Source organism: Lampris incognitus, chromosome 6, assembly GCF_029633865.1.
Source record: "Lampris incognitus isolate fLamInc1 chromosome 6, fLamInc1.hap2, whole genome shotgun sequence".
NCBI classification, from domain to species: Eukaryota; Metazoa; Chordata; class Actinopteri; order Lampriformes; family Lampridae; genus Lampris; species Lampris incognitus.
The window spans coordinates 42,158,055-42,184,820 of record NC_079216.1 but is presented as its reverse complement, the minus strand read 5'-3'; the positions used below and the strand labels follow the sequence as shown (position 1 = coordinate 42,184,820).

At 41.6% G+C, this 26,766-nt stretch overlaps 2 protein-coding genes across 2 annotated transcripts in view; one reads left to right on the top strand and one right to left on the bottom strand.

The window, feature by feature from the left end:
• Nucleotides 1-2,793, bottom strand: part of slc41a2a (solute carrier family 41 member 2a) — a 52,985-nt gene extending 50,192 nt beyond the window's left edge. The window contains exons 1-2 of the mRNA XM_056282411.1: nucleotides 2,398-2,793; nucleotides 1,401-1,508 (exon numbers count right to left, since the gene is read on the bottom strand). Coding sequence (XP_056138386.1) covers nucleotides 1,401-1,508; nucleotides 2,398-2,793 — 504 coding nt within the window. The remainder of the gene's footprint in view (nucleotides 1-1,400; nucleotides 1,509-2,397) is intronic.
• Nucleotides 2,794-4,299: 1,506 nt separating this feature from the next.
• washc4 (WASH complex subunit 4) lies at nucleotides 4,300-25,774 on the top strand. The gene is made up of 33 exons (XM_056281707.1): nucleotides 4,300-4,384; nucleotides 7,449-7,588; nucleotides 7,705-7,758; nucleotides 7,925-7,990; nucleotides 8,294-8,339; nucleotides 8,506-8,573; nucleotides 8,691-8,773; nucleotides 8,980-9,022; nucleotides 9,128-9,231; nucleotides 13,080-13,200; nucleotides 13,412-13,535; nucleotides 13,710-13,837; nucleotides 13,938-14,098; nucleotides 14,319-14,445; nucleotides 14,885-15,010; nucleotides 15,179-15,286; nucleotides 15,921-16,067; nucleotides 16,184-16,263; nucleotides 16,372-16,477; nucleotides 17,122-17,238; nucleotides 18,226-18,394; nucleotides 20,816-20,970; nucleotides 21,072-21,146; nucleotides 21,253-21,357; nucleotides 21,498-21,632; nucleotides 21,889-21,997; nucleotides 22,373-22,439; nucleotides 22,823-22,909; nucleotides 23,202-23,349; nucleotides 23,506-23,602; nucleotides 23,768-23,964; nucleotides 24,185-24,281; nucleotides 24,426-25,774. Exons 1-33 carry the CDS (start codon nucleotides 4,324-4,326, stop codon nucleotides 24,488-24,490), a joined length of 3,516 nt encoding a protein of 1,171 aa, XP_056137682.1. The 5' UTR covers nucleotides 4,300-4,323; the 3' UTR covers nucleotides 24,491-25,774.
• The last annotated feature ends 992 nt before the right edge of the window (nucleotides 25,775-26,766 follow it).

Here is a 26,766-nt window from a genome sequence, read left to right as displayed (position 1 = left end):
AAGAGAAAACTAGTCAGGGAGGCGGCCATGGGGCGTACAGCAACATTAAAGGAGCTGCAGGAATTTCTGGCAAGTACTGGTTGTCCCCTTCATAAGACAAAAATCTCCTGTATTCTTCCTATGCCTGGGCTATGGGGTAGGGTGGCAAGACTTTTCACACAAATGTAGCGAGGAACCCTTTGTCTCCCTGTCTTCCTGTCTCTCTCTCTCTCTCTGCCCCTCGCTCTCTCTTCTAAAAGAGCTGCAGGAATTTCTGGTAAGTACTGGTTGCTCCTTACATGTGATAACAATTTCACGTATTCTTCATGTCTGGGTCTTTTCACATGAACAAAAAAATATCAAAGCCCAGCTAAATTTTGCAAAAGGATGCATCCAGTTTCCCAAAACCATGGGGGAAAATGTGTTATGGTCTGATCAGATTAAGGCTGAACTGGTTTTTTTTGCTATAATTCCAAAAGGTACTATGTTTGGCGTAAAAAAGACAGCACATCACCAAAGGAACACCATATCCACGGTGAAGCATGATGGTGGCAGCGTCATGCTTTGGCGCTGCTTTTCTTCAGCCAGAGCTGGGGCTTTAGTCAAAGTGGAGGGAATCATGAATAGCACCAAATACCAGTCGATTTTGGTGCAAAACCTTCAGGCATCTGCTAGAAAGCTGAAAATGAAGAGGTATTTCACCTTTCAGCATGAGAATGACCCAAAGCATACATCCAAATCAACAAAGGGATGGCTTCACCAAAAGATCAACATTTTGGAATGGCCCAGCCAGAGCCCAGTCCTGAATCCACCTGAAAACCTGTGTTGTGACCGGAAGAGAGCTGTGCACAGTTAATGCCCTTGCAATTTCATGGATCTGGAACGTTTTTGCAAGGGAGAATGGGAAAATATTGCCAAGCCAAGATGTGCCAAGCTGATAGACTTTTACCCAAAAAGACTGAGTGCTGTAATACGATCAAAAGGTGCTTCAACAAACTATTAGTTAAGAGGTGAAGGGGTGTGCACATTTATCCAACCAGGTTATTGTAAGTTTTCTATTTTAATTTTTTTTCTCCCAAAAAGGTTTGTTTGTTTTTTCCCCTTTATTTCTATAGGTTGCAATTTCACGTTAAAGGTGGAAAAGCTTCTGACTTGGTTTCATTTTTTTACATCACAAAACCCTGCCATTTTAACAGGGGTGTGTTTTTAATTCCACTGTATGTGGTGACATGAAGTCAGTTTTCGCGTTCATGATGGGAAAGAGTGATTCTGACTGAATTGAAACAGCTAACATGTATTGTCTATTATTAAGTGGTTGTCCGCATGTGTGTGTGTGTGTGTGTGTGTGTGTGTGCGTGCGTGCGTGCGTGCGTGCGTGTGTGTGTGCGCGCGCGCGTGTGTGTGTGTGTGCGTGCACTCACAGCAGTTGAAAGTCTAGAGGCCAGGGTCATTTCCAGGTTCCCCTTGAGGCCCAATACAGCAGGCACCAGAATGAAGATTTCTGTGATCTCCTGAAACACCTCCCAGTGCTGCCACAGAAACACACAATGTAAAACACACATGTACCAATCCAGCAATGATATCCAAGCATACCATAAGTGAGCCAATCCTGGAGTCAAAGCCTTGTGAACTGATAGTCACTTGAAGTTCCTGCACTTATTTTGAAACATTTTATTCTTTCTTGATTCATTTTGAATCTTTTGTGTTTTTGCATTCCCTGGTTGTTTTCTTCAGCTGAGCTCAGTTCAGCAAAACTCAAGCTTACAGCAATTAAATCAGTTAGATGTTCCCTTCCTTTCCTTTCTTTGTCTACACTGCTCTAGTCTTTTCAAAATTTCTTATCCTGTTCTTGAGTCATCCTATCACATCCATCCCCTTCTTTTCCCTCATCTTTTGAAACCATGTTGACATCATCTCTTTCTCGTTTTCAACCTGATTCTGTGCTACAGGTCACTGTCCACTGAGACTAAACGCTTCACAGTTTCCCCCCCTAGCTATTAGGACTCTGAATACCTCCCTATAGTACCCTCCTCACACACCACTGGCGTGCATACTACCATTCCCCTAATTGTTGTGTGTAATATATTTGTTTCTGCTATTGTGTAACTGTATTGTTCATGATAATATGTGGAGTGTGCTGTTGTCCATGGATGTATTGTGCTGCAGAGTTTAACATGCTGTATTGAAAACAAATTTCGTCAGCCTTGGTCATGTGGCTAATAAAACTATCTATCTATCTAGATCTCATTTCACCTTCATGTGTTTATACTTGGGCAAAAACATAATTTCAGATATTGATTCGACATGAAAAGATTGGGAAAATGGAAATATAATTGAGAAAAAAAACATATGGGCTATCTTCAGTGATTACCCTTGCATCCCCTTAACCCCTTGGTCTCCCTCATCACGTTTCTTCACCTGAACCACATCAAGCAGCATTCCAGCAGAGACTGTCCCGAGCCCAGCCAGCAGAAAGGGCACCAGGATCTGCAGCACCATGGAGCGAACTGACTCAGCAGGTATGACCTGGGCATTGTCCTGGGCATCGCAGCCCTCGGAATTCTTTGTTATCCTGGTTTCACTGTCCATTGACCCGCTGTGGTGTCCATCTGGCAGTAATGGGTCGGTCTCAGTATACAAACACAGTCCATCAGTGAGATTGGTGTTTGGTTGTGCATTGTCCCCATTTTGAGAGTGCTGCGGTTGGCCATCCGGTTGTTGATACAAAGACTGGTAGGATCTATAGAGATGACTGCTGCCGTTTCCTGTCTCACTTGTGGCTCTTTGCTCATTGTGTGACACAGAGGTACCCATCACGTGAAGTGATAGTTTTTCACCCCTACTGCTCCTGAGAAATAGTGTCCACCACCTGGCCTGGTCACATTCAATGAATCCGCTGACTATAAAGGCAATCAGTGATAAAGAGAGTGAATTTCTTTAAAAATACACTGTAACCATACAGAGATTTTACAAGGTGAGCAATTTACAAGAACACAATGCACATTTATTTTCCTTTCAGCTTTTATAGTATGTTAGCATGCTCCTATGTAATGACTATGCTCCTTGAACATTCACTATTGCTACCCCCCACCGAAAAAAACAAAACTTTTATAGGTTGATTTCTCCTTTGTAACAGATTCACTGCACTCAAGTGGTATTAAAGCACCAGTGAGTGGCATTCAATTAAGCTTTTCTGTGGTAAAAGTGATATGGTAAATATAAAAGTCAGTTTAGTATGTAGTGATAAACACATGTAACAGGCAGACTGGAAGTATAATAGGTTACTTAAGACAGACCATCCAAACACAATTCCTTATAATAAACAGCTAGCATACAAAAAGGCATAAGACCTGCTGACATGGTTTGTCACAGTCCTCCATTAACTCAAATGGCTTGCATTATCATGCCACATACCAGCATTTCTTGCAATTCTGAATGGTCTCTGTTTAAAAGAGACAGCACACTCCATTTCTTAAATGAGAAACTATTGGAAGTAAAGGGTTTTTTTTAATGTCCACTGTCACAAACTTTAAAATTGCGAATTACACATTATGCATATTTAGGTAAGAAAATATAACCAAGGATTCACTTGAAATTCTACTTACGAATCTAGTTAAACTCAAATCTCTAGTTATAACCAGAGTGACCAGCCGGGCCTGGCATCACAAATCTCGCTGGTGTTTGTTTGTATCTCAGATATTCTGATTAAACAGATTAAACAGACTGTTGAACAAAGAGAGGGTTAGACTTGGAATAAGTGTCAATTTGTCTTACCTTAAACATGGAAACATAGCAGAACAGGAGCAACAAGTACTGACCCTTATCACCTGAAATCTCTTCTAGTCTCTGCCTTCCTCCTCCTTCTTCACTGGCTTGCTGGCCAGCGACCAGCCACCCCACCCCCCTGTGTATACACGCGCACGCGCGCGCGTTCACATAACATAACATAATTCTCTTACTTTTGGCTTGTGCATGCACGTTCAAGAAAATGACGCACATGAGACCTACTCACGAGAGAAAGGGGTGTCAGGCGACAACACACAGCAAACGCACACAAGCGCACACTTACACACCACTTTGACAGCCTTTCAGAAACTTGTTTTTTTATAGCCTTTCAGAAACATGTGCCCTGCTTTTGCGTAGTGTGACGTTAGCAATGAATGAATGAACAACCGTTTCGTCTTTCACACACACACACACGCACACGCACACGCACACAATTCCGAACTACATTTCCCATGAACGTTAGTACTGATGGATGAAGTCACGGGACCAATCATGGGACGGCTAAGCTTCACTTTTCGCCCACCGTAACAACAGTGGCTAGGTAATCTGTTTGACAGTATGGCAGTGGAGACAATCGCTCCTGACTGGGAATTTGACCGATTTGACGACGGGTCACAGAGTACGTAATTGTATTTAGTTTTTGACTAAATGAAGCTAACTAGGTTATGTAGGTTAGCTGACATCTTGTATTTAGCGTTACTGAAAGCTGCTTTAGCGTCCAGTGCTAGCTTGATCGAGAGGGGGTTTTGCTTCACGTTTGTCTGCGTGAGGCAGGATCAAAACATAGTGCTTTTACCAGCTGAAGACAAGTGAATTTTCTTTTGCTAATACCTAGTGGAAAAATTCACCTTAAAACGATTGTCTCATTTGATTATTGAATAAACAAGCATGCAGTTCATTTAGGCTGTGATGTGATAGCTTGAGTTAGCCAAGCTACTGTCTTGATAGGCACACTCAGAGGTGACAGCTTGTTTGCCTATTTCTCCTATCTTGAGTTCACAGTGGGTCAAACTAAATACATGGAGCTTATGGAGAAATCGCTATATGAAGCAAGCAAAATTATAGTTGATGATTCAGTCGCTTGTTTGCTGTAATCAGTTTTCTGACCTCATTGAGCTTCATCAATTGTTAACCATTCTTAAAAACACACACCTTTATATGGAAAATTACAATGGACATAATTCAAATGAAACTTCATTCAATGCAGTCCATTTTCAGTGCCAGTGGCTCGTTAAACAGCTATTTAGCTACCGAACCACTGTAGGTTACACTGTGATAGATTTGCAATTCAAATAAACTTTTATGTAGCGCATTTACTCCATCATGGGGAATTCAGAGTGCTTTACAAGAATCAAAATACAAAACAAAATGAGAATCAATATGTAGTGGTTATTCAGATCCGATACATAGACACTTACGCACATCTCAAAGAGCACAGACATGCATGCACACACTACGCTTGCAAGAGACAGAAGATTGAATCAGCGCAACTGTAGCCCAACTACCAGGGACAGATCACATATAAGGCAGGCTAAAAAGGTATGTTTTTAGGTTACATTTAAACCCTTCAACTGATTTTTAGCAATATACCTATATATCAGCTATACTGATGTGTATATATATATAAAAAAAACTCCCTTTCACCCTTTTTCAGGTGGTGGGCATCTTCCTCAAGCTTGGTTCTTTACCAGAGGCCTAGGAGTTTTGGGGTTCTGTGCAGTATCTTAGCTTTTCCTAGGACTGCACTCTTTTGGACAGAGACCTCAGATGTTGTTCCTGGAATCTACTGGAGCCATTCTCGCAGTTTGGGGGTCACAGCCCCTAGCGCTCCTATTACCAAAGGAACTACTTTGGATTTCACCTTCCACGTCCAATGTAGTTCTTCCTTCGGTCCTTGGTATTTCTCTAGCTTCTCATGCTCATTCTTCCTGATGTTGCCATCACTCAGGATTGTTACATCAACCACTACTGCTGTCTTCTATTCCTTGTCAGCCACCACAATGTGTGGTTAGTTAACCAGCACCTGCTTATCCGTCTGGAACTTGAAATCCCACATGATCTTAGCTCTGCCATCTCAACCACCATTGGTGGTGTCTCCCATTTGGACTTGGGGACTTCCAGTCTGTATTCAGTACAGATGTTTGTGTACACTATCCTAGCCACTTGCTGGCAGCCATACCAACATGGACCCTGGCTCTGCCAAATGACGGAAGCTAAGCAGGTATGGATAGGCTTGGCTAGTACTTGGATGGGAGACCTGGGGAAACTGAGTTGCTGCCAGAAGTGGTGTTGGTGGGCCAGTAGGGGACAGTCTTCCCTCTGGTCCTGATAAAAACAACAAATATCAAATCCCAATGCCCCAGTGCAGTGAGGGGGACACTGTGCTGTAGGAGATGCTGTCCTTCGGATGAGACGCTAAACCAAGGTCCTGACTCATTCTGGTCATTTAAGTTCTCATTGCGCTTATTGCAAAGAGTAGGCGGTTCCCCGGTGTCCTGGCAAAATTCCCAACCTGGCTCTCTCCATCTAGCCACCTAATCTTTTGATCTTTGTTTTAATCTTTTTTTTTCTTATCTAGTGTAAAGTGTCCTTGGGTTCCTTGAGAGGCACTATACAAAACTAAGTTGTTGTTGTTGTTGTAATCATCTCCCCATGTAACTGGGTCAATGATTCCTCCCTATCTACCTCAAGCTGATGTGTGGTGAGCATTCTGGTGCAAATGGCTGCCATGCATCACTCTGGGTGATGGACATTGGTGGTGGTTGAAGTGAGTTCCCCCCTTCAATGTGAAGGGCTTTGGGTGTCTAGAAAATCAATATATAAATGTAAAGATTATTATTATATTATTATTACTTGGTGCCTTTCAGTGTATGATTTCCCAGCTAGCATTTTACACCCTGCTACTAAGTGCTGGACTGTCTCAGGGGCATCTTTGCACAGCCTGCATCTTGGGTCTTGTCTGGTGTGGTAGACCAGCGTTTCTCAAACCTCTCCTGGAGGACCACTTGTCCTGCATGTTTTAGATCTCTCCCTGCTCCAACCCAGCTGATTCAAATGATCAACTCGTTATGAGCTCCCGAAGCTGCCTAATAACAAAACTGATCATTTAAATCGGCTGTGTTGGAGCACGGGGAGATCTAAAACATGCAGGACAAGTGGTCCTCCAGGAGAGGTTTGAGAAACGCTGTGGTAGACTCCTGCCTCAACCAATCTGGTGCTGAGTGCCTGGTCTTGTGCTGCTATGAACCTCTGTGCTGTCCTTCAGTCCAGTCTTTTCTAGCCACTGGTAGGATTTCTTAATATCAGCTACGTTATCTATTGGTTGATGGTACATCCCATGGAGGGGCTTAGTCTTGCCTGATACCTCAGCAGCTGGATATATACTATATATATCACATATATATACTATGTGTGTGTGTGTGTGTGTGTGTGTAATTCCCCTCCTGTTTGGTTTTTCAAAGGTAGACAACCTGCTGCAGCTTTTTAGACCAGTAGAAACTCATCGAAACATCTAGTCAAGTTTATTTATACTGTGTAGCCCTAAAATGCAGCTTGTCTCAGAGGGCTTTATTCATGCAGTGAAAAATGGGTAGGTACAGCAGATGACAATGAACAACGCTGTTTGGAAAAGGGTTATCAGAGGGTGAGCTAAAAACCCAGAACCACAACTTTCCTCCCCACAGAGATCCACACAGAGGTTCAGCTGAAAAACTATGGAAAGTTCCTGGAAGAGTACACCCGCCAGCTGAAGGGCATTGAGGAAGCTCTGGATGATTCCATAGGAGATGTCTGGGATTTTACCTTGGACCCTATTGCTCTAAAGGTAAATGCCCATAAAGCATTGACAACAATTCAGACTTGTATTCCTTAGCTTAAATTTTTTCCTCAGAAACAAGAAAAATTTGTACAGTTTATATCTGAATTCTTTTTGTTTCCCAGCTTCTCCCTTATGAGCAGTCTTCCTTGTTGGAATTGATTAAAACAGACAACAAAGTAAGTTAATCCGATGGGGAAAAAATACTCAAAATTACAAAATGGTTCAATTTTTGGCAAAGTTGTGATTTTTAAGTATTCAAATATCCTGATGTGTCAGAGATCAAGGACATTCTGTTGCTTTTACGTTGTTTATGAGAACATGACTGTTTTGCTGTTTCTACAGGTTTTGAACAAAGTAATCACAGTGTATGCTGCTGTCTGCAGTGAAGTCAAAAAGCTAAAACATGAAGTAGGTGCCTGTTTTTTCCCCAGAAATCATTAACTGTTCGCCATTTGTCAACTAACTGCCTGTACAAAGAATTTAACTTGAAGGGATTATCGCCTAACATACATAGGACACAACACAACATTATTAAATAGAATATCTAAATTTAGTAGGCAAGGAAGTAAAATAACTGAATATGCATAACCTTTCTCACTCATTAACCTTATATAGATATGTTTTGCCTGTCAATATTGTGTCGTGAAATGTAGGTTTTTGTACCAAAACTTGAGATTTGCATTGATATTAAAAATCTGTTTCATCTTATAGGCAGAAACTAAGTTCTACAATGGCCTTTTGTACTATGGAGAGGGAGGTAATGTCACAGCTACTGTAATTGCATGTTTATCCTTATTTACATTTAGTGACATATTTAACTTAAATTGTTTCCAATTAAAATGTGTGTGTGTGTGTGTGTGTGTGTGTGTGTGTGTGTGTGTGTGTGTGTACATTCATGTGTGTTTATGCATGTTAAATTTCAGTGTCCGACACCAGTGTTATTGAAGGAGAATCCCAAATTCAGATGGGCAGATTTATCTCCTTCCTTCAGGTAAGACATAATTGATTAAGGCCTGTCATAATATTGTTGGAGAAATTTTTGATCAAGATATGTTCACTCAAAACTTGTTTTCTGCATAATTGGTCCTTCTATGCTCCTTTTTCTCAGGATCTGTCCTGTTTTGTGTCAAGATGTTTTGAGGTTGTTATCAACATTGTTCATCAGCTGGCTGCCCTCTACAACAGCAACAAGTAAGGCCCATAGACACAAGCCTGTATTATAGTGTCCATACATTCCTATTCTTGGTGGGTTAACTTACAGCTACATTCTGAAATTAGCCTATGTGCACCTTACATATAGACAGACATAATTTAAAGCCCGTAATGGTGGTAAATTATGTGGTTGATCTTTCAGTTACAAGGAAGTAGAAATTACAGCATTTCTCCTCATATTTTAGGAGTATGCCAAAAGTCATTGAGTCATCAGGAGTCCATTTCCAGGTAATGTTTTTTTCTGATGCCACCATAAATTCTCAGCAACATCCTTAAGTGGAGTATGTTTATGAAAATGTTTAGTATTGTGGTTGTTTTGATTTGCCGATGTAGACGGTGTATGAACATCTTGGAGAGTTGTTAGTGGTACTGCTCACCCTGGATGAGGTTATGGAAAACCATGGCACACTTAAAGACCACTGGAAGATGTACAAGAGGTAAATTCAAACAAATACACATGCACAAACACACACACACATTCACTGTTCAACCAATGATGTACAGGAATACCTAAAAGAATTGCTGATTTCACTGGACAACAAATATTTTCTAACGTTTTGCTCCCTGAAAAAAAATTAGCAATTATGATAGACAATGTCAAGCTGAACACAAAAATAATTTCAGATTTGCTGTATCATGTAGGAATTTGGAGAAACATTAAAATAACTTATATTGAATTTAACATGTTTAATCGCATAATGGTGCTGACACATTGTGTTACTTCAACCGAGCTTAAAATGTTCTGCAGCTGATTTTCATTTGTACTCTGCATCTGGTACCTGTCATGTCAGTGTCCAGCTATAGTCAGCCAGCATTGATGGATTCCACTTGCCCTGATACCTCTTTTCCATGGTTGCAATGTCCTGGTGAAACCTTTCACCATGTTCATCACTAACTGCACCAAGATCAGCAGGGAAGAAGTCCAAGTGTAAATGCAGAAAATTAATTTTCAATGAAATGTTGCACTTCATGGTTTTGTATGCTTTAAGCATGTTGTCAAGAAGCTCAGTGTAGTTTGGTGCTCTGTAGTTGCAAGAAAATTCTCAGCAACATCCTTCAATGCCTTCCATGCTATTTTCTTTGGGCCCCACTAGCAGATCTTCTGACTCCCTGTCATTGATGACCTGTCTGATTTGTGGACCAACAAAAATGCATTCCTTAATCTTGGCATCAGTTATTCTTGGGCACATCTGTCTCAAATAGCGAAATCCATCACATTCTTTGTTCACTGCTTTCACAAAAAGTTTCATCAATCTGAGTTTTATATGAAGAGGAGGCAGAAATATCTTTGTTGGGTCAACAAGCGCTTTATGCACCACACTTTTCTGCCCTGGAACGAAATGCTTACGTAGTGGCCATTTCTTTTTAATGTAATGTGACTCTTTAGCACGGCTATCCCATTCACAAAGGAAACAACAGGACTTTGTATATCCGAGCTGCATTCCTTGTAGCTTTGCCAATACTTTTAGATCACTACAGATGTTCCAGTTGATATTGTTGTACTGTATGTGTTTCAACAACAATTCCATGTTATTGTAGGTTTCTTTCATGTGTACTGCATAGCCAATGGATACTGAAGGGTGGACATTGCCATTGTGTAACAGAACAGCGTTCAGGCTTAACTTTGACGAATCTATAAGAAGATGCCAATGTTGTGGGTCATGCACACAACCCAAAGCCATGCACAATCCATCAATGTCAGTGCAGAAACAGAGGTTGTCTACCTGCATTGAAGAAGTTTGTCAAATGTTCATGACTGTTCCCGAAAGATAGACATTTTGTACCTGGTGACAGCAGACCCCATCCTTGCAATCTTGAACCAAGTAGTTCTGCTTTAGCTTTGACAAATCTAAGTCCCTGACCAGGTCATTTAATTCTGGCTGTGTTATCAGATGAGGATAACCAGGCATAAAGGGATCAGTGTTGTTTTCCACATCTGGTTCATGCATTGTGGCATCTTCACCTGCCTCATCTAGGCTCCATGTCTCTGGTGGCTTCAGTACTGGCAAACTGTCATCAAGTGGCACTGGTCTCACGGCTGAAGGCAGACTGGGGTATTCAGTAGATTTCTTATTTTTAGCAGAGAAGCCAGATACATTGGTCAGACAGAAGTAACAGACTGTCACGTGATCCTTCTGTTCTTGCCATATCATTGGGACTGCAAATGGCATTGACTTCTGAGTACCTCTGAGCCAAGCTCTCAGGTTGACTGCACATGTTGCATGACAAATGTGAGGAGCCCAGGGTTTGTCTTGGTCACCAATTTTACATCCGAAGTAGAGCTCATAGGCTTTCTTAATGAGTGCAGTCATGGTGCATCTTTGAGCCTTAAGCGTATTCTCGCCACAGATGTAACAGAATGTATCACAGCTGTTGCAAAATTGACGAGACATTTCTGCTGTATTAAATCTTCCTTAAGACAATACATCCTATTGTTAATTATAGGCACTATGCTATTGCCTGAAGAACATGTGCATCAACATGCATCCAAACAGCATCTGTAAATGTGAGCAGCTTTTATAGCCTGTCTGTCAGCATCTAACCTGACTAAGCATGCCCAGGCATGCCTAAGACAACATTTGCATAGCATCCACATTGAGTGCCCTCATGCTTGGACTGACCAAAACAGCTTGCTTTGTGGGCAATATACAAGTAGACTTAAAATATGACAGGAAATCACAAAAATAGGTTACATCTACAAAACGGTATGTGATAGGAAATTTTTAAGGTGATTTTCGTGATCAGCAGCCCAAATCCACCTGAAAGTGTTTAGGAAGCAAAATCTTCATTGTCCAGTGTTTTTTTTTCACCTAATCGTTACATTTATGTAATTATATACCTAAAATATAATAGTATGTAATAATAATATATATGTAATACATATAGAAACTGTAATCAAGGAGAAAAAATATAGGCCCTGTGGAAGAAAACACAGTCTTCACTGGATTCAAAAGATCAAGTAATAATTTATTTGGAATAAAAAGAATACAGAATGAAAGGACAAGAAGTCTTACCAAGGCCACATAGTAGGCTGTCAACAATCACCCCACAGACAACACTTGTGCTGTGAACAGACTAAACTTCTTCTAAGCCAAGGTACTTTTTGTCATCTGGCATTCCACAGGCATTTGCCTTTTCATTTGTTTATTCTATCAGTTCAACCTTAGGTTTTATAGGTCTTGCTGGAATTCTGGCATAGTTATAAACCACTAAACACTACATTAAGGGATTGCAAAACAGTTATCTATAAGGTCACAGATTTGTTGTAGAGAACTGATTATATATTAAATTAATTCTATTTCATTCCCTCTTGTATCCTAACAGGATAACAATCATAAATCACACACAAGTATTGTAAAATTTTGCATTGTCCCTGTCAAATAAACAATAAACTAAACTAAACTAAGTATAACATCAAATGAAGACCTGAATTACAGCAATGGATAAACAAATACAATCTGGGGATTATCATACCTCACACAGAATAACCGCGAGACCTGTCTATCATTTGTAAACCAACTGAAATGCATCAGATTAACATCAACACACTTCTAATAAACTCACCAGTCAGACAGAAGCCACGGTGACCCCATGTCCACAAGGGCCAAGCATCTCACCCCAGACTTGGCAAGGGACAAATAAAAGACCTGCTATCTAGGCAAACACATTACAGAAAAGCCCAGATTTCATGTTTGGAAAAAAACAGAACAGATGGCTTTTAAATATGTGACTGTCCAAAGTTGATGCACTCAGAACACTGACACTGAAAAGAAGGTATTGCAGTATTACTGTACCCCAACCACCGAATGTTTTACCCTGTGAAAAGATCATCTCACACTCGAACTTGTGCAACCTGCTTCATATTTGCAATAACATAATTCACACTAATATTGTAATTAGGAACTTACAAGTACAATTCTCCACCCCAATTACAACACAGGTACCCCCTTGAGATGCTAACAGATAATCTAAGCCTGCTCTAATATGGAGAACAACTATATTGACGGCTGCAATCTCTCTGTTCATCATTATCAAACCTTGTGAAACTGTGTTAGCCAAATCCTCAACTGAACTGCATATTGAGAGGTCTCAAATTTGGTCAAGAAATGACTGAATGTGACGATGCAATGAGGATGCGATTAATAAACTAAAGAAAGTCAAATAATGGTGGCATTTACTGATTGTGCTCACACCTAACTTTATCTGTCACTGGGAAATGGAATGGTGGTGCTCTTTCTTGTTATAGTTGATCATTTTTAAGATTAAAATTACTCTCTTGCTATAGATTATTGAAATCGGTACACCACAACCCTGGCAAATTTGCCATACCTGAAGAGAAGCTGAAACCTTTTGAGAAGCTCCTGCTAAAACTGGAGGGACAGCTGCTGGATGGCATGATATTGCAGGTGACATCTTTGACTCCATGACTTTCTTATGTAGTAAGCTGGACTTCATCGGACTGCTTTCTTATTGACGTATTTAGGATTTCATGTGGATTTATTGAAGTGTAGTATTGGGGTAAATAACTTTTGAACCTGCAAACAGACAATTTAACACCTCAGAGGGAATATCTTGTGTTCATATGTCCTGTGTACACCCTTGATGTCTGTGTGACAGGCATGTGTGGAGCAGAGGTTTGATGACCCTGGGCAGGGAGTAGCCATTGCTAAAAACAGTGCCTTCGCAGAGGAGTTTGCCTTCAACATACGCACCATTTTTACTAATGTCGAGTCCAAACTCGGTAGGTCTTACCCCAAGGGATAGACTGATTTCTTCCCAAGAGATAGATTTATTACAAGTGTTTGCTCTTGTTCTGCAGTTACACTGTGTGTGTGTGTGTGTGTGTGTGTGTGTGTGTGTGTGTGTGTGTGTGTGTGTGTGTGTGTGTGTGTGTGTGTGTGTGTGTGTGTTTCAGGTGAGCCTTCAGAGATAGACCAGAGAGATAAGTATGCTGGTGTTTGCTGTCTCTTCGTGCTTCACTTCCACATCTTTAGGACGGTTGACAAGAAACTCTACAAAGCACTACTAGATGTCTGTAAAAAGGTAGGTCTGCATGCCCACTTTCTTTTCCCCTTGATGCCCAACATCTAATCTGTCTCAGTCATGTGACTTCCACCTTGTACTTGTCTGTCCTCTTCTCCAGGTTCCAGCTGTGACTCTGACCGCTAACATCATCTGGTTCCCCGACACGTTCCTCGCTGCTAAGGTTCCAGCCGCAGCCAAACTGATGGATAAGAAGAGCCTGCAGAGCATCAGAGCACAGAGAGATGCATACTTGCAGCAAAAAGCACAGACACTCACCAAGTCAGGAAAATTACAAAATCAGCCCTTTTTTGTTTAGTTCAGATGCCACTTGCCTCTAAGCAGCACCTGCCCGCACCTGTGTTTATTTTATGTATTTATTTATTTATTTTTTACCTTTTAATCAGAATTAAAAATCCTTTGCACTTTTTAAGACTTGGATCTCTAAAACAAACAGCAGTTTTTAATAAACCGCTCGATTATGTCCCTTATATCTTTTTAGGGAAGTCCAATCCTACTATGTGTTTGTGACTTCCTGGATGATGAAGATGGAGGCCATGTTGTCCAAGGAGCAGCGAAGTGAAAGGTTGGCAGAGGATCTGAGTGGCAGGTGTAATGTCTTCGTACAGGTAAGAGCTAAATTAGCAGCTCTCCCTAATGATATGTAATGATAATGAAATGAGAATAAAATTATCATAAAAAATGAAACTGCCAATAGTAAGAAGTGAGCGACTAAACAGTAGTTTTTCTATTCCTCTCTATTAGCATTTTTTCAGTTTTTCAATCATAATACTAGTTTTTGTGGCAACATAATGTACTGTGTGAAATGTTGTATATTGTCATTGTCTACTTTTGCACTGTTGTAAATATATGTAAAATGTAGACAAAAAAATCACAAGTATTGTCTTTTCTACGTGTTCTCGCAGACCTAAAACCCTCTGTTCATAATAGATTATTAGTAATATTAAAGGGTGGGGAACTTGAACCATAACTGCACCAAGTGGGACTGAAGACTCGGTATGTGACCTTTTCGCTACTGGGACCCTCTGTGTTTTCTGCCCCACACAGGGAATCCTGTATGCCTACAGCATCAGTACCATCATCAAGACCACGATGAACATGTACATGTCAATGCAACGGCCCATGACAAAGACTTCCGTCAAGGCCCTTTGTCGACTGGTTGAATTGCTCAAGGTCTGTGTCCATGTTTATGATAATGTGACTTTTAAATGTGGTTAAATTGGTCTGTGTTAATGTTTAAACATATCATTCCGATTGCTTATGACCTTGTGTAGTGGGAGTGGTTTTATATATGTCAAAAATCAAATTAGTCTCTGGGATTTGATGACCTTTTCTCCACAGGCTGTAGAGCACACATTCCACAGACGTTCCATGGTTGTAGCGGACTCTGTTTCACATATCACTCAGCAGCTTCAGTGCCAGGCTCTCAATGCCATCAGCAATGCCAAGGTAAGAAGGGGGGTGGGATACCATGTGTAGACCAAAATGTACCGAGTGTAGTGCACTAGTATGTGAGGAAGTCTTGGACAGGGACACCGATGTATATAAAGTAAAACGTTTGTAGTTAACCAAATATAGGATAATGTTGGGCGTCCAGGTGGCATGGCGATCTATTCCGTTGCCTACCAACATGGGGATTGTTGGTTGGATTCCCCATGTTACCTCCGGCTTGGTTGGGCGTCCCTACAGACACAATTGGCCATGTCTGCGGATGGGAAGCCGGATGTGGGTATGTGTCCTGGTTGCTGCACTAGCGCCTCCTCTGGTCAGTTGGGGCACCTGTTCAGGGGTAGGGGGAACTGGGGAGAATAGCGTGATCCTCCCACGCATGACGTCCCCTGGCGAAACTCCTCACTGTCAGGTGAAAAGAAGCGACTGGCGACTCCACATATATCGGAGGAAACATGTGGTAGTCTGCAGCCCTCCCCAAATCGGCAGAGGGGGTGGAGCAGTGACTGGGACAGCTCAGACGAGTGGGGTAATTGGCCAAGTACAATTGGGAGAAAAGGGGAGGGAAAATTTTTTTTTTTAAAAGGAGAACGGATAATGTGTGACCACGTGTTAATTTGTGTATGTGCTGCAGAAAAAGGTGATCTCCGATAAGAAATACAGCGAGCAGCGATTGGATGTCCTATCATCTTTGGTACTCGCGGAAAATGCCCTTAATGGACCCAGCACGAAGGAGCGCCGTCTTGTGGTGTCCCTGGCTCTCAGTGTTGGCACTCAGATGGTACTGGGGACGGAGGAAGTCATCTGAAAACATTTCACTTTTATAGTCATTTCTGCTTTGTTTTTCCAGTTTGGCACTGGAGTTAACATTGCCAACAATATTTCTGTGCCTTCTAGAAAACATTCAAAGATGAGGAGCTCCTTCCATTACAGCTTGTGTTGAAGAAGCTGGATCTGATCAGTGAGCTCAGTGAGAGGTGATATTTTTTTTATTGTTTTTGTAAATTTGAGAGTATTTGGAGCGAAGTCCTTTATATTTTGTTGTACTAAAGTCCCTATCTCAATCATTGCTTTGCTTTGATCAGGGTGAAGATTCAGTGTGACTGTAGTTTCCTCTACTGGCACAGAGCTGTTTTCCCCATCTACCTAGATGATGTGTATGACAATGCCGTGGACGCAGCACGATTACACGTATGCAAGATGTTGACGCCTGTAATATACACCAAACAGTTCTTTTGCCTTCAGACTGCGGGAAGACGAGGGTTCGCAAGTCCCACTTCAAGGCCATAGTTTCTTTGATTCCATCCACATCTTTACCTCACGGTTTATGTAACATTGATTATTTTTCTATCCAGGGCTATTTGTTGTTACCCTTTAGTCTTTCCTTAAAGAATTGTTTTTCATGATGCAGTGAGGTGGAGAGGAATTTAGGGCTTAGTTCTAAACCCACTAACCAGCCCTTTTATGATTCCAGTTTAAATCTTTGCATTTCAAATACACTTCATGTTAAGATGCCCATATGAAGGCACAAGGAATGAATGAATATTTTTAAGCAAATAAATAAATGTAAATAAGTGAATATCAGCCCAAAATTTTTCTGGTTTTACAGAGGCAATTTCTCTTTTTATAGCCAGCTATAGCTGTTTCTCTTCTCATCCTGATCAGCCATTCATTCATTTAACATTTGAATAGTAGGGACCTGTAATTTATTGAAAGTGCCGTCAGGTCATCTTACTTTGATTTTCAGTGGTTACAGTTTTGTTTTCTTCTTTTGTTTTGCATTCATTGATTTTCCGGTGGTACTCTGGGATGATGGCTGCAATTGGGTGGAGCAGTACATGTTCAGCGCCCTGAGAGACAGTGTACCCACCATGCTGCATGCCAAACACATGGAGTCATGTGACCAGCTGCTGGAGAGCTATGACAAAGAGATCATGGATGTGTTCAATGAGGTGAGGAATGGGTAATGTGTAGTGGTGAGGGCATGAGGAAAGTCAGAGGATTGTACCAGTGGGTGGAAAAAAACAAAAGGCTGTTGTGCAATCGGGGTTCTCACAGTTGGATCGTGACATAGTTCCAGAGAGCCCCAGCAAAATGAAAAATAGTTCCATTTCACTTTAATTCATTTCCATAACCCCAATTACAGAATGTATGAGAATAGCTATTGTAGGGGCGTCCAAGTAGTGTAGCGATCTATTCCGTTGCCTACTAACACGGGGATCACCAGTTCGAATCCCCGTGTTACCCCTGGCTTGGTCTGGCGTCCCTACAGACACAATCGGCCATGTCTGAGGGTGGGAAGCCAGATGTGGGTATGTGTCCTGGTTGCTGCACTAGCGCCTCCTCTGGTCAGTCAGGGCGCCTGTTCGGGGGGAGGGGGAACAGGGGGGAATAGCGTGATCCTCCCACGCACTACCTCCCCCCGGTGAAACTCCTTACTGTCAGGTGGAAAGAAGTGGCTGGCAACTCCACATGTATCAGAGGAGGCATGTGATAGTCCGCGCTCCTCCCTGGATCGGCAGAGGGGGTGGAGCAGCAACCAGGACAGCTCAGAAGAGTGGGGTAATTGGACGGGTACAATTGGGGAGAAAAAGGAGGGGGGGATAAAAAAAAAAAGAATAGCTATTGTAGTCATGGGTTTTACATTTATAACTAATCTCCTGATGTACTGGGTACACAGTTATGATTTAGATTGTACTTTGTAACTGAAAAGTCTTATGAGGCACTTGAAAAAAACTTAATAAATGAGCTTCCAGGTTCTTCTGACATGTCTGGTGACATGAGAACTTTTGAAGGAACATGTTTCCTGTTGTATGCATTGTAAATGAATAGGGAAGCATATGGATATGCCACTCTCCATCGACCTTTCACCTTTGCTTCATAGTGTTTTCCTTTTCTCTTTTTGCTTTCTCTCTTTCTCCCATCCAAACTCCTTATAGCACCTGTTGGATAAACTGTGCAAAGAGATTGAGAAGGATCTGCGCCTCTCTGTCCACACACACCTGAAGTTGGATGACAGGAATCCCTTCAAAGTTGGCATGAAAGACCTAGCACACTTCTTTTCCCTAAAACCCATCCGGTTCTTCAACCGCTTCATACATATAAAAGGTATATGATGCTTTTATTTTTGAGTATTGTCCAACATCACACATCTCAAAACTTCTTGGGAGAGAAGTTTTTAGTTTAGAAGTTTATGTATGTCGAAGGAAACAGTACTTTAGGCACACATACCAATTTTTCTGTGTGTATGCACATATGTGCTTGCAGTGATTTTATTGCTATTGCATGTGACTCTACTATATCAGCCATTGCGTAGGATATACTACACTTGCATCTGCACCAAACTATTTCATGTCTTTCCATTAACTGGTAGAAGAGCCCTGTGGAAAAAGTCTTGAAAAAATTTTTCTTAGCACGGTGGAGGATTTTGTTTATTGCTCTATTGGTGCAGGATATGTATGAGGGAAGTGTGACAGTGGTGAGGTGTGCGGTTGGAATGACAGATGGGGTGGAGGTGGGATTACATCAAGGATCAGCTCTGAGCCCTTTTTTGTTTGCAATGGTGATGGACAGGTTGATGGACAAGATCAGGCAGGAGTCTCCATGAATGATGATGTTCGCGGATGACATTGTGATCTGTAGCAAGAGTAGGGTGCAGGTTGAGGAGAGCCTGGAGAGGTGGAGCTATGCACTGGAGAGAAGAGGAATGAAAGTCAGTAGGAGCAAGACGGAATACCTATGCGTGAATGAGAGAGAGGACAGTGGAATGGTCAGGATGCAAGGAGTGGAGGTGATGAAGGCGTATGAGTTTAAATAATTGGGGTCAACTGTCCAAAGTAACGGGGAGTGCAGTAGAGAGGTGAAGAAGAGAGTGCAGGCAGGGTGGAGGGGGTGGAGAAGAGTGTCAGGAGTGATTTGAGACAGAAGGGTACCAGCAAGAGTTAAAGGGAAGGTTTACAAGATGGTTGTGAGACCAGCTATGTTATATGGTTTGGAGACAGTGGCACTGAAGAAAAGACAGGAGGCAGAGCTGGAGGGGGCAGAGTTGAAGATGATAAGATTTTCACTGGGAGTGACGAAGCAGGACAGGATTAGGAATGATTATATTAGAGGGACTGTTCAAGTTGGATGGTTTGGAGACAAAGCAAGAGAGGTAAGATTGAGATGGCTTGGACATGTGTGGAGGAGAGATGCTGGGTATATTGGGGAAGGATATTGAATATGGAGCTGTCAAGAAAGAGGAAAAGAGGAAGGCCAAAGGGGAGGTTTATGGATGTGAGGGAAAACATGCAGGTGGCTGGTGTGATAGAGGAAGACGCAGAAGACGGGAAGAAATGGGAACGGATGATCCTCTGTGGCGACCCCTAACGGGAGCAGCCGAAAGTAGTAGTAGTAGCTCTATTGCTTCCCAGTGTCTGTTTACCATCTGTTTAATTGCGCCTAGTGATCCCCATCATGTCCCTTTGTTTACATACCCTTTTAACTTTCCTATTCCCACTCCAAAGTATCCTAAATTATCTATGCAGCTGGCACAGCTTATCACTTCCCTACACACACACATGCACGCACGCACACACAGCATCATGATCATCGTCATCAGTGATCACTCGGGGTCGAGTATGACCATCCTCCCTCTGGGTCCCTCTGGGTCCTCAGGTGGGCATAGAGGCCGATCCTGGAGCCATATATGGGAGAACACCTGCACGTGACAGCTTTTTATGTGGAGTGGCTGATGCGCCTGCAGCGACCACATGGTCCTTGGCAGGGGGTGGCCAGAGAACCAAAACGATTGGGGACCACCCTCTGTTGCAGCCTTCATCTGCCTTCACTGCCGTTGTGACCTGGAGACATCTTCCACCAGTTGGATTGTGCTTCGTCTGGAATCTCCCTTGACTTATCCGCCTTGGGTGACCCTACCAGGAGCCAAGCTCTGGAAAGCATATCTCTTGGGATCATTGATACACACAAGCTTCTTCACCACGGCAAGGTGGCGATCCAGGAAAAGACACACACACACACACACAAATTTCTTTGGTTCTTAAGTTCAGCCGAAGCTGGCAGACCTGTGCTCTGTCCATGTATACTGTATGCATAAATGATAAACTTCCCTCCCAATGAACAACACTTAAACATAGACTGAGACTCCTTATCTTATTCTTAAAATGAGTTCTACTGGTGGTGCCCGTTGGCTCACCTGGTAGAGTGCGTAGCACATATAAGGCTGAGTCCTTACTGCAGCGACCCAGGTTCGAATCCAACCTGGGCCCTTTGGTGCATGTCATCCCCTCTCTCTCCCCTGCCTTTCCTCTCTCTCTCTCTCTCTCTCTCTCTCTCGACTATCACTGTCAAATAAAGGCAGAAAATGCCAAAAAAAATAATAATAAAAAAAAAGTTCTATGTACAGGACAGTTTTGTTGCAGGAATGGCTATGCTGTGTATTGACAGGAGCTGCAGGTGAACGCTTGTGAGCAAGATTGTATGGAGCATGTCACTGATGTTCCTCTTTGTTTTATATTTGCTTCCTTGCAGCGTATGTGACGCACTACCTGGATAAGACATTCTACAACCTGACCACAGTGGCTCTGCATGACTGGGCCACTTACAGTGAAATGAGAAACTTAGCAACACAGCGCTATGGCTTAACGATGACAGAGGCGCATCTACCTAGCCAGACCTTGGAGCAGGTATGCTTGCTTGCATGTCATGCATTATAACAGAGCAGCAGTCTCTCCCAGATGACATTAGCCACAGTGTGCTAATTATGTGCCCTTTGTATTCCTGTCAGGGTTTGGATGTCTTAGAAATAATGAGGAACATTCACGTTTTTGTTTCACGCTACCTTTACAACCTCAACAACCAGGTAAGTCCTCCGTCTTCTGTACTTTGCTTCTTTTTTCCTGTACCAGTCAGTTTTGCTTATGTACCATTTGAAAGCTACAGTGGTATTTTTATTTTTTTTACAATAGATCTTCATAGAAAAGGCCAGTAATAACAAGCATTTGAACACCATCAACATCCGCCACATTGCCAATTCTATTCGGACCCATGGCACAGGCATCATGAACACCACGGTGAGACTGCAAATGTGTCTTTGTTCCTCTTCATGTCAACTAGGTCCCTTAATTTTATTTTGGTTTTGGGTTTCTTCAACACTGGCTAGTGATGCTAACTTTTTGCACGTATCTCATTGTCTCCTCTTTCCCCACTTCAGGTGAACTTCACCTACCAGTTCCTCCGTAAGAAGTTCTATATCTTCAGTCAGTTTATGTATGATGAACACATCAAATCCAGACTTATTAAAGATATTCGTTTCTTTAGAGAAACAAAAGACCAGTCTGATCAAAAGGTAAAAACATGTTCTCTGCTTCTCTGAATTTTTTGATTTTATTGTATCACACAAGTATACAAATCCACTGGCAAGAATTGTCAGCTTAAGCAGCACAGTAAGCCATACTTCACAGTGATTTTCAGACGAGCTAAGAAGCAGTTCAAGGCATAAAACAAAATGAGGGAAGTTGTTTGGTGTCATTTGCCACTTGATGCAACTATTCAGCTCCCTGCATCGTGATGTTAATCTGTAATTGTCTTTATCAATGGTGTAGTACCCATTTGAGCGAGCAGAGAAGTTTAACCGTGGCATCAGGAAGCTGGGCATCACACCAGATGGACAGAGCTACCTGGACCAGTTCAGACAGCTCATCAGCCAGATTGGTGAAGTGCACACATAAATATGCATTTGGTCTTGTCAAGAGTATAGTTCATTTCTGCAAAAGTTCTCTGAAAAAAGATAAAAATACACGACACACGCAAGTTGCTAGATGTGAAAAATGCAGGAAAAAGTTGTCCACTCACTAAGCTATATGTTCTCACTGTGTGACCTGATAACAATTATAAGTTGATGGGAAAAAGTGAAATCCTGTATTGCTTAAAAAGTGTAACAAAAAACATGTAATGGCAAATATTAGTTTTTTTTGTTTTTTTGTTTTTTTATAAATCAGAATGTCTCCATTAGATGTTAACAATCTGTCCCCTGTATGTTCTCATAGATAAACCATATCCTGCTAAGGTTGGTCATTCTCTTCACAGGCAATGCCATGGGCTATGTGCGTATGATCCGTTCTGGTGGACTTCACTGCTGCAGCAGCGCCATCAGGTACCAAAAACTTAGACTTAATTTTGAAGTTTAACATGAGATTACACCGAGCAATCATGGGGTGATGGGTTATATTCACCACTTAAAATGGTCAGGTGTATGCTGGTGTCTTGTAGGTTTGTGCTTCCTCACACTGTATAGTATGAAGTTCCCTGAACTATTTGGAAACTGGATTACTGAGCTCTCAAATAGCCTCAGCATGAAAGAGTAGCTGTCTTGATGGAAGTTGGTTGTTTATCCAAATTATCACTTTCTTTGAATAGAAAGACTGGGGATAAATTTGCAGAAAATTTTGCATTTTCAAGGAATGATGAGTATTGGTCAGTAATGTCCTTGTTGTATTTCCTAAACAAGCATGTGTTGCTCTGGTGTATGGTCCCCAGATTTGTCCCTGATCTGGAGGATATAGTCAACTTTGAGGAGCTGGTGAAGGAAGAGGGACTGTCTGAGGAGACTCAAAAAGCTGCTAGGTATGGTGCTGATGTTGTATATGCTGTGTTACACTCACCCTACATTTGTTGATTTCCAAACAATACTGCCCACATTTCCAAAACATATCACTTACGTAGTATCAGACTTTCTTTAGCCTTTATGCCTTGTTTTTGTTATGAATTTCCAAGGGCTAGTAAGACCGGATGAGGCATTCAAAATTTTAATTAGTCGGGTCGAGCCACTACAGGTAGATGTCGTCAGTTGAGCACCGCTGAGACACTGAGTGATGCTGCTGAGTTTTGCCTTTGCTGCCTGTTGTGTCTTTCCCAGTATTCTCGACTCAGTTTTGGGGGATCTGACCAGTAACTCTGCAGAGGGGACAGAATACTTCAAGATGCTGGTGGGAGTGTTTGCGCCTGAGTTTCGCAGTGCCAAGAACATGCACTTAAGAAATTTCTACATGATTGTACCCCCGCTGGTAAGTCCCACTCCCTGTATGTGGTTACCAGGTTCCTGCCTATCCATGTTCCTTTCCTGTCATCTTTATTTTTCTGTTTTGTTTTGAAGCTGTTGTCCTAGATTAGATTCTGCACCCCTTTTTATGACTGAAAGCACAAAAATGCTTTTTTCACAGACCGTGAATTTTGTGGAACATTCCATCAGCTGTAAAGAGAAGCTCAACAAGAAGAACAAAAGTGGTGCTGCTTTTACAGACGATGGCTTTGCAATGGGTGAGTGGATAGTAATGCCAAGTCACTGTTCATAAACAAGTATGTACTGATTTTTTTTTTCTGTACACCATCCACTCAATCCCTTTTATTCACACCTGCCTCTAAAATCTATCCTTGTTTATTCTCCTCACCATATTTTATCTTTCTGTGATCCCCCTCTCTCAGGAGTGGCCTATATTCTGAAGCTGCTGGACCAGTATCTTGAGTTTGACTCCCTGCACTGGTTCCAGTCTGTCAGGGATAAGTACGTGAAAGAGATGAATGCCGTGGTGAAAGAGCAGAATGTCCAGTCCACCAGTCAGGATGAGAAATTGTTGCAAACTATGAACCTCACTCAGAAGAGATTGGACATCTATCTCCAGGTACTGATCTGTCGAAGAAGCCTTTTGTTATCCGTGAGATTAGACTGCAACGACTGTGTTGCAAATGACTGTCAGATGAAACTGTAAGACAGATGCAGTCTTTTCTGAACTTTTGCCAGGTATTTGAACAGCAACAATATGTCCCACTTGTAATTGTTGTCATGTAGTTGAGATAGATGGTTACAGGGATACAAGAGCTCTTGTTTTCTTTCCACTGCAGGAGTTTGAGCTACTGCATTTCTCCTTAAGCAGTGCTCGAATCTTCTTCAGAGCAGACAAGACGGCAGCTGAGGAGACTCAGGAGAAGAAGGATAAAGGTAAAGTTATTTTGCTTAAGCCATTGGGCTCCCAGTGGTATTCAAAAGCTGTTTGGTGACGGATTTTAAAAAAAAAAAAAAAAATTGTCATCAGTTGTATTAATCGCAGTATTGTATCATCAAAAATGTCTCTTTCTGTACCAGAAGAGGCTACCAAAGCAGGTGGTTCTGCAGATAGCTCCACCCCCACTGAACCTCCCTCCAAATGAAGCTGATGGAGAGGCCATTTGATCAGTGTGGATATGAGGGCTTGAAGAATAAACGACCAGGCAGAATGCTTGAGAAAACCACTCTGCAAGACAAAAGGGGGGAAGAACAGTAAATAGTTGAGGCACCTGTCTGTGTCAAAACAATGTGTCATGCCCTGTGATAAAAGACTGAAATCTGGATATTTGGACATAAAAGTATGGATGATAGTTGGAAAGAAGGAGGGAAGGCATTTAATGTCTTTTTCTCTGTGCCTCATAATAGAGCAATCATCTAGGCTGAATTTGTACTTGGAGAACTCCTTCAAAAATTTCCTGAAGTCATTTTCACTAGTGCCATTTTAGAGAAATGTAAATGTAACATTGCCATGATTGTCATGTGTACAGTATGTGGAGAAAAAAAAGTTGAATTTGTAGCATTTATGTCAATTCAACTGCTTTCAATAAGAGAATCAGATGCTATGGTATTATTATTGTATGGCAAACTTGATGACATTGCCTTATAAAGTGATTTAGTCTTCTTAGACCACTTAGTCTTAATTGACTCTCATCCCAGTAGCTATAAACAAACCAGAAGAATATTTTTCTACAAACCCTCAGCAATGTACATGGTCTCCATAAATCGTAAGGAAAGTTGCAGAATAAGGCAATTCAATGGCAATGATTAATTGCTTACTGTTTTATACTGATTTTATTGTTGGCTGGCTTTTTTTTTTTTGCAATGCTTTGCCTACAGCTGCCCATGTTCACTGTATTCATCATGTCAGCAGTGTGATTGTTAATGACCTTTTGTGGCAGCTTCTGTCAATTGATGCATCTCTCAAGGTCAGCAGACTTTTGATATGACTTTTTTGAATGTTTTCAAAGTGTGTCGTCCTGTTTTTCTTTTTCAAGTGCCGTATTTCTGTACTTTAAGTCCTTTGTAATGTAAACGTTTGTTCTTTGTTTTCTGTTGCAGTTATATACATTTATGTTGAGGTGTGTGTGCCTTTTCGAGCGGTTTGTGCCATTCGTCAAAAACAATTTCAGCAGAAATATAATCAAATATCAACATACAAGCTTCTTGATCTTCTAGTTAGTGTTACAGTCCTACACAAAGCTCTCAAGCTCTAATCAGATCTCATCCAAGTGCTTGGAGCTGAAATATTATAGTTCCAATGACTGTACCTCTGTGGTACAAGTGGGATTATTGTACATTCCATTCTGTATGTTGCCTGAAAAAGTCTAATAAAACAAGCATTTTCAGTATAGACTTGACTTGCTGTCCTAACTATTTTCCTGCCAATATCCAACCCATGTCCTTTCAGACTTGAACTAAATGCCTCTACAGGAAAAGCTGTAATTCTAATAAAGATTTTGTATGTACTGTATCAACAATGGCAACAGTGTTTGTTAGCTGATAAATCTTAGCGCTTAATTTATATTTTACTTGCAAAACGTGTCAATAACACTTAGAATGTATGATTAATGGGTGGCATGGATCAGGAGGTAGAGTTGGTCATTTAGAAATCAGAAGGTCGCTGGTTCGATCACCAGCTCCTCCAGAGAGCATGTCTTAAGTGTTCTTGAGCAAGACACTGAACCCCTAACTGTTCCTGATGAGCAGGTTGGTGCCTTGCATGGCAGCCTCCACCATCAGTGTGTGTGTGTGTGTCGGCCCTGTGATGGACTGACGGCCTGTCCAGGGTGTCTCACACTTGCCGTCCAATGACTGCTGGGATAGGCTCCAGCAACCCTGAGAGCAGGATAAGCAGTTTGAATAATGGATGGATGGATGGTATAAAATTTTTAGCAACTAGCAACAGTCAAAATAGTGACTAGTGTTTAAAAAGTACTAGTGTTTACCTTTTAGTGAATAGTGCCTTACAATGAATAAATGATAAAACGGCTTGCTATACAACTGTAGGTAAAAATTCACATTATTCCTGATGTGGCTTTTTCCCCGTTAACTGTAGTCAGTGAGGATAGGGAGCAGCCTCAGGTCAGCTCCATCCTAAACAGAAGCAAGAAATAACACACAATGCGATTCAGTAAATCCTTTTCTGCTTTAATAGAAATAAAAGATGGCTGTCAACTTTAAAAAATACAAGATCAGTCTGGATTTTTTTTCTTCCTAAAACTATTGTTGGTTTTCCTTTTCCTATGAAATGCTTTTTAGAGTAGACTGAAATGTGTCATTTTTCTGCATTAAACTCAATACTTTGCAAGATAATCTCCCTGTTTTGAGTTTTTGGCTTAAAATCAGGCCTTTCTTTAACATTTTACTCTAAGATTCTTAA

Bases quoted from the DNA above. Each gene is read 5' to 3' on its own strand.
- washc4 (XM_056281707.1), top strand. From the start codon at position 4,324: ATGGCAGTGGAGACAATCGCTCCTGACTGGGAATTTGACCGATTTGAC. The intron at 4,385-7,448 runs GTACGTAATTGT...TCCTCCCCACAG, and splicing joins ATTTGACGACGGGTCACAGA to AGATCCACACAGAGGTTCAG. The intron at 7,759-7,924 runs GTAAGTTAATCC...CTGTTTCTACAG, and splicing joins TGATTAAAACAGACAACAAA to GTTTTGAACAAAGTAATCAC.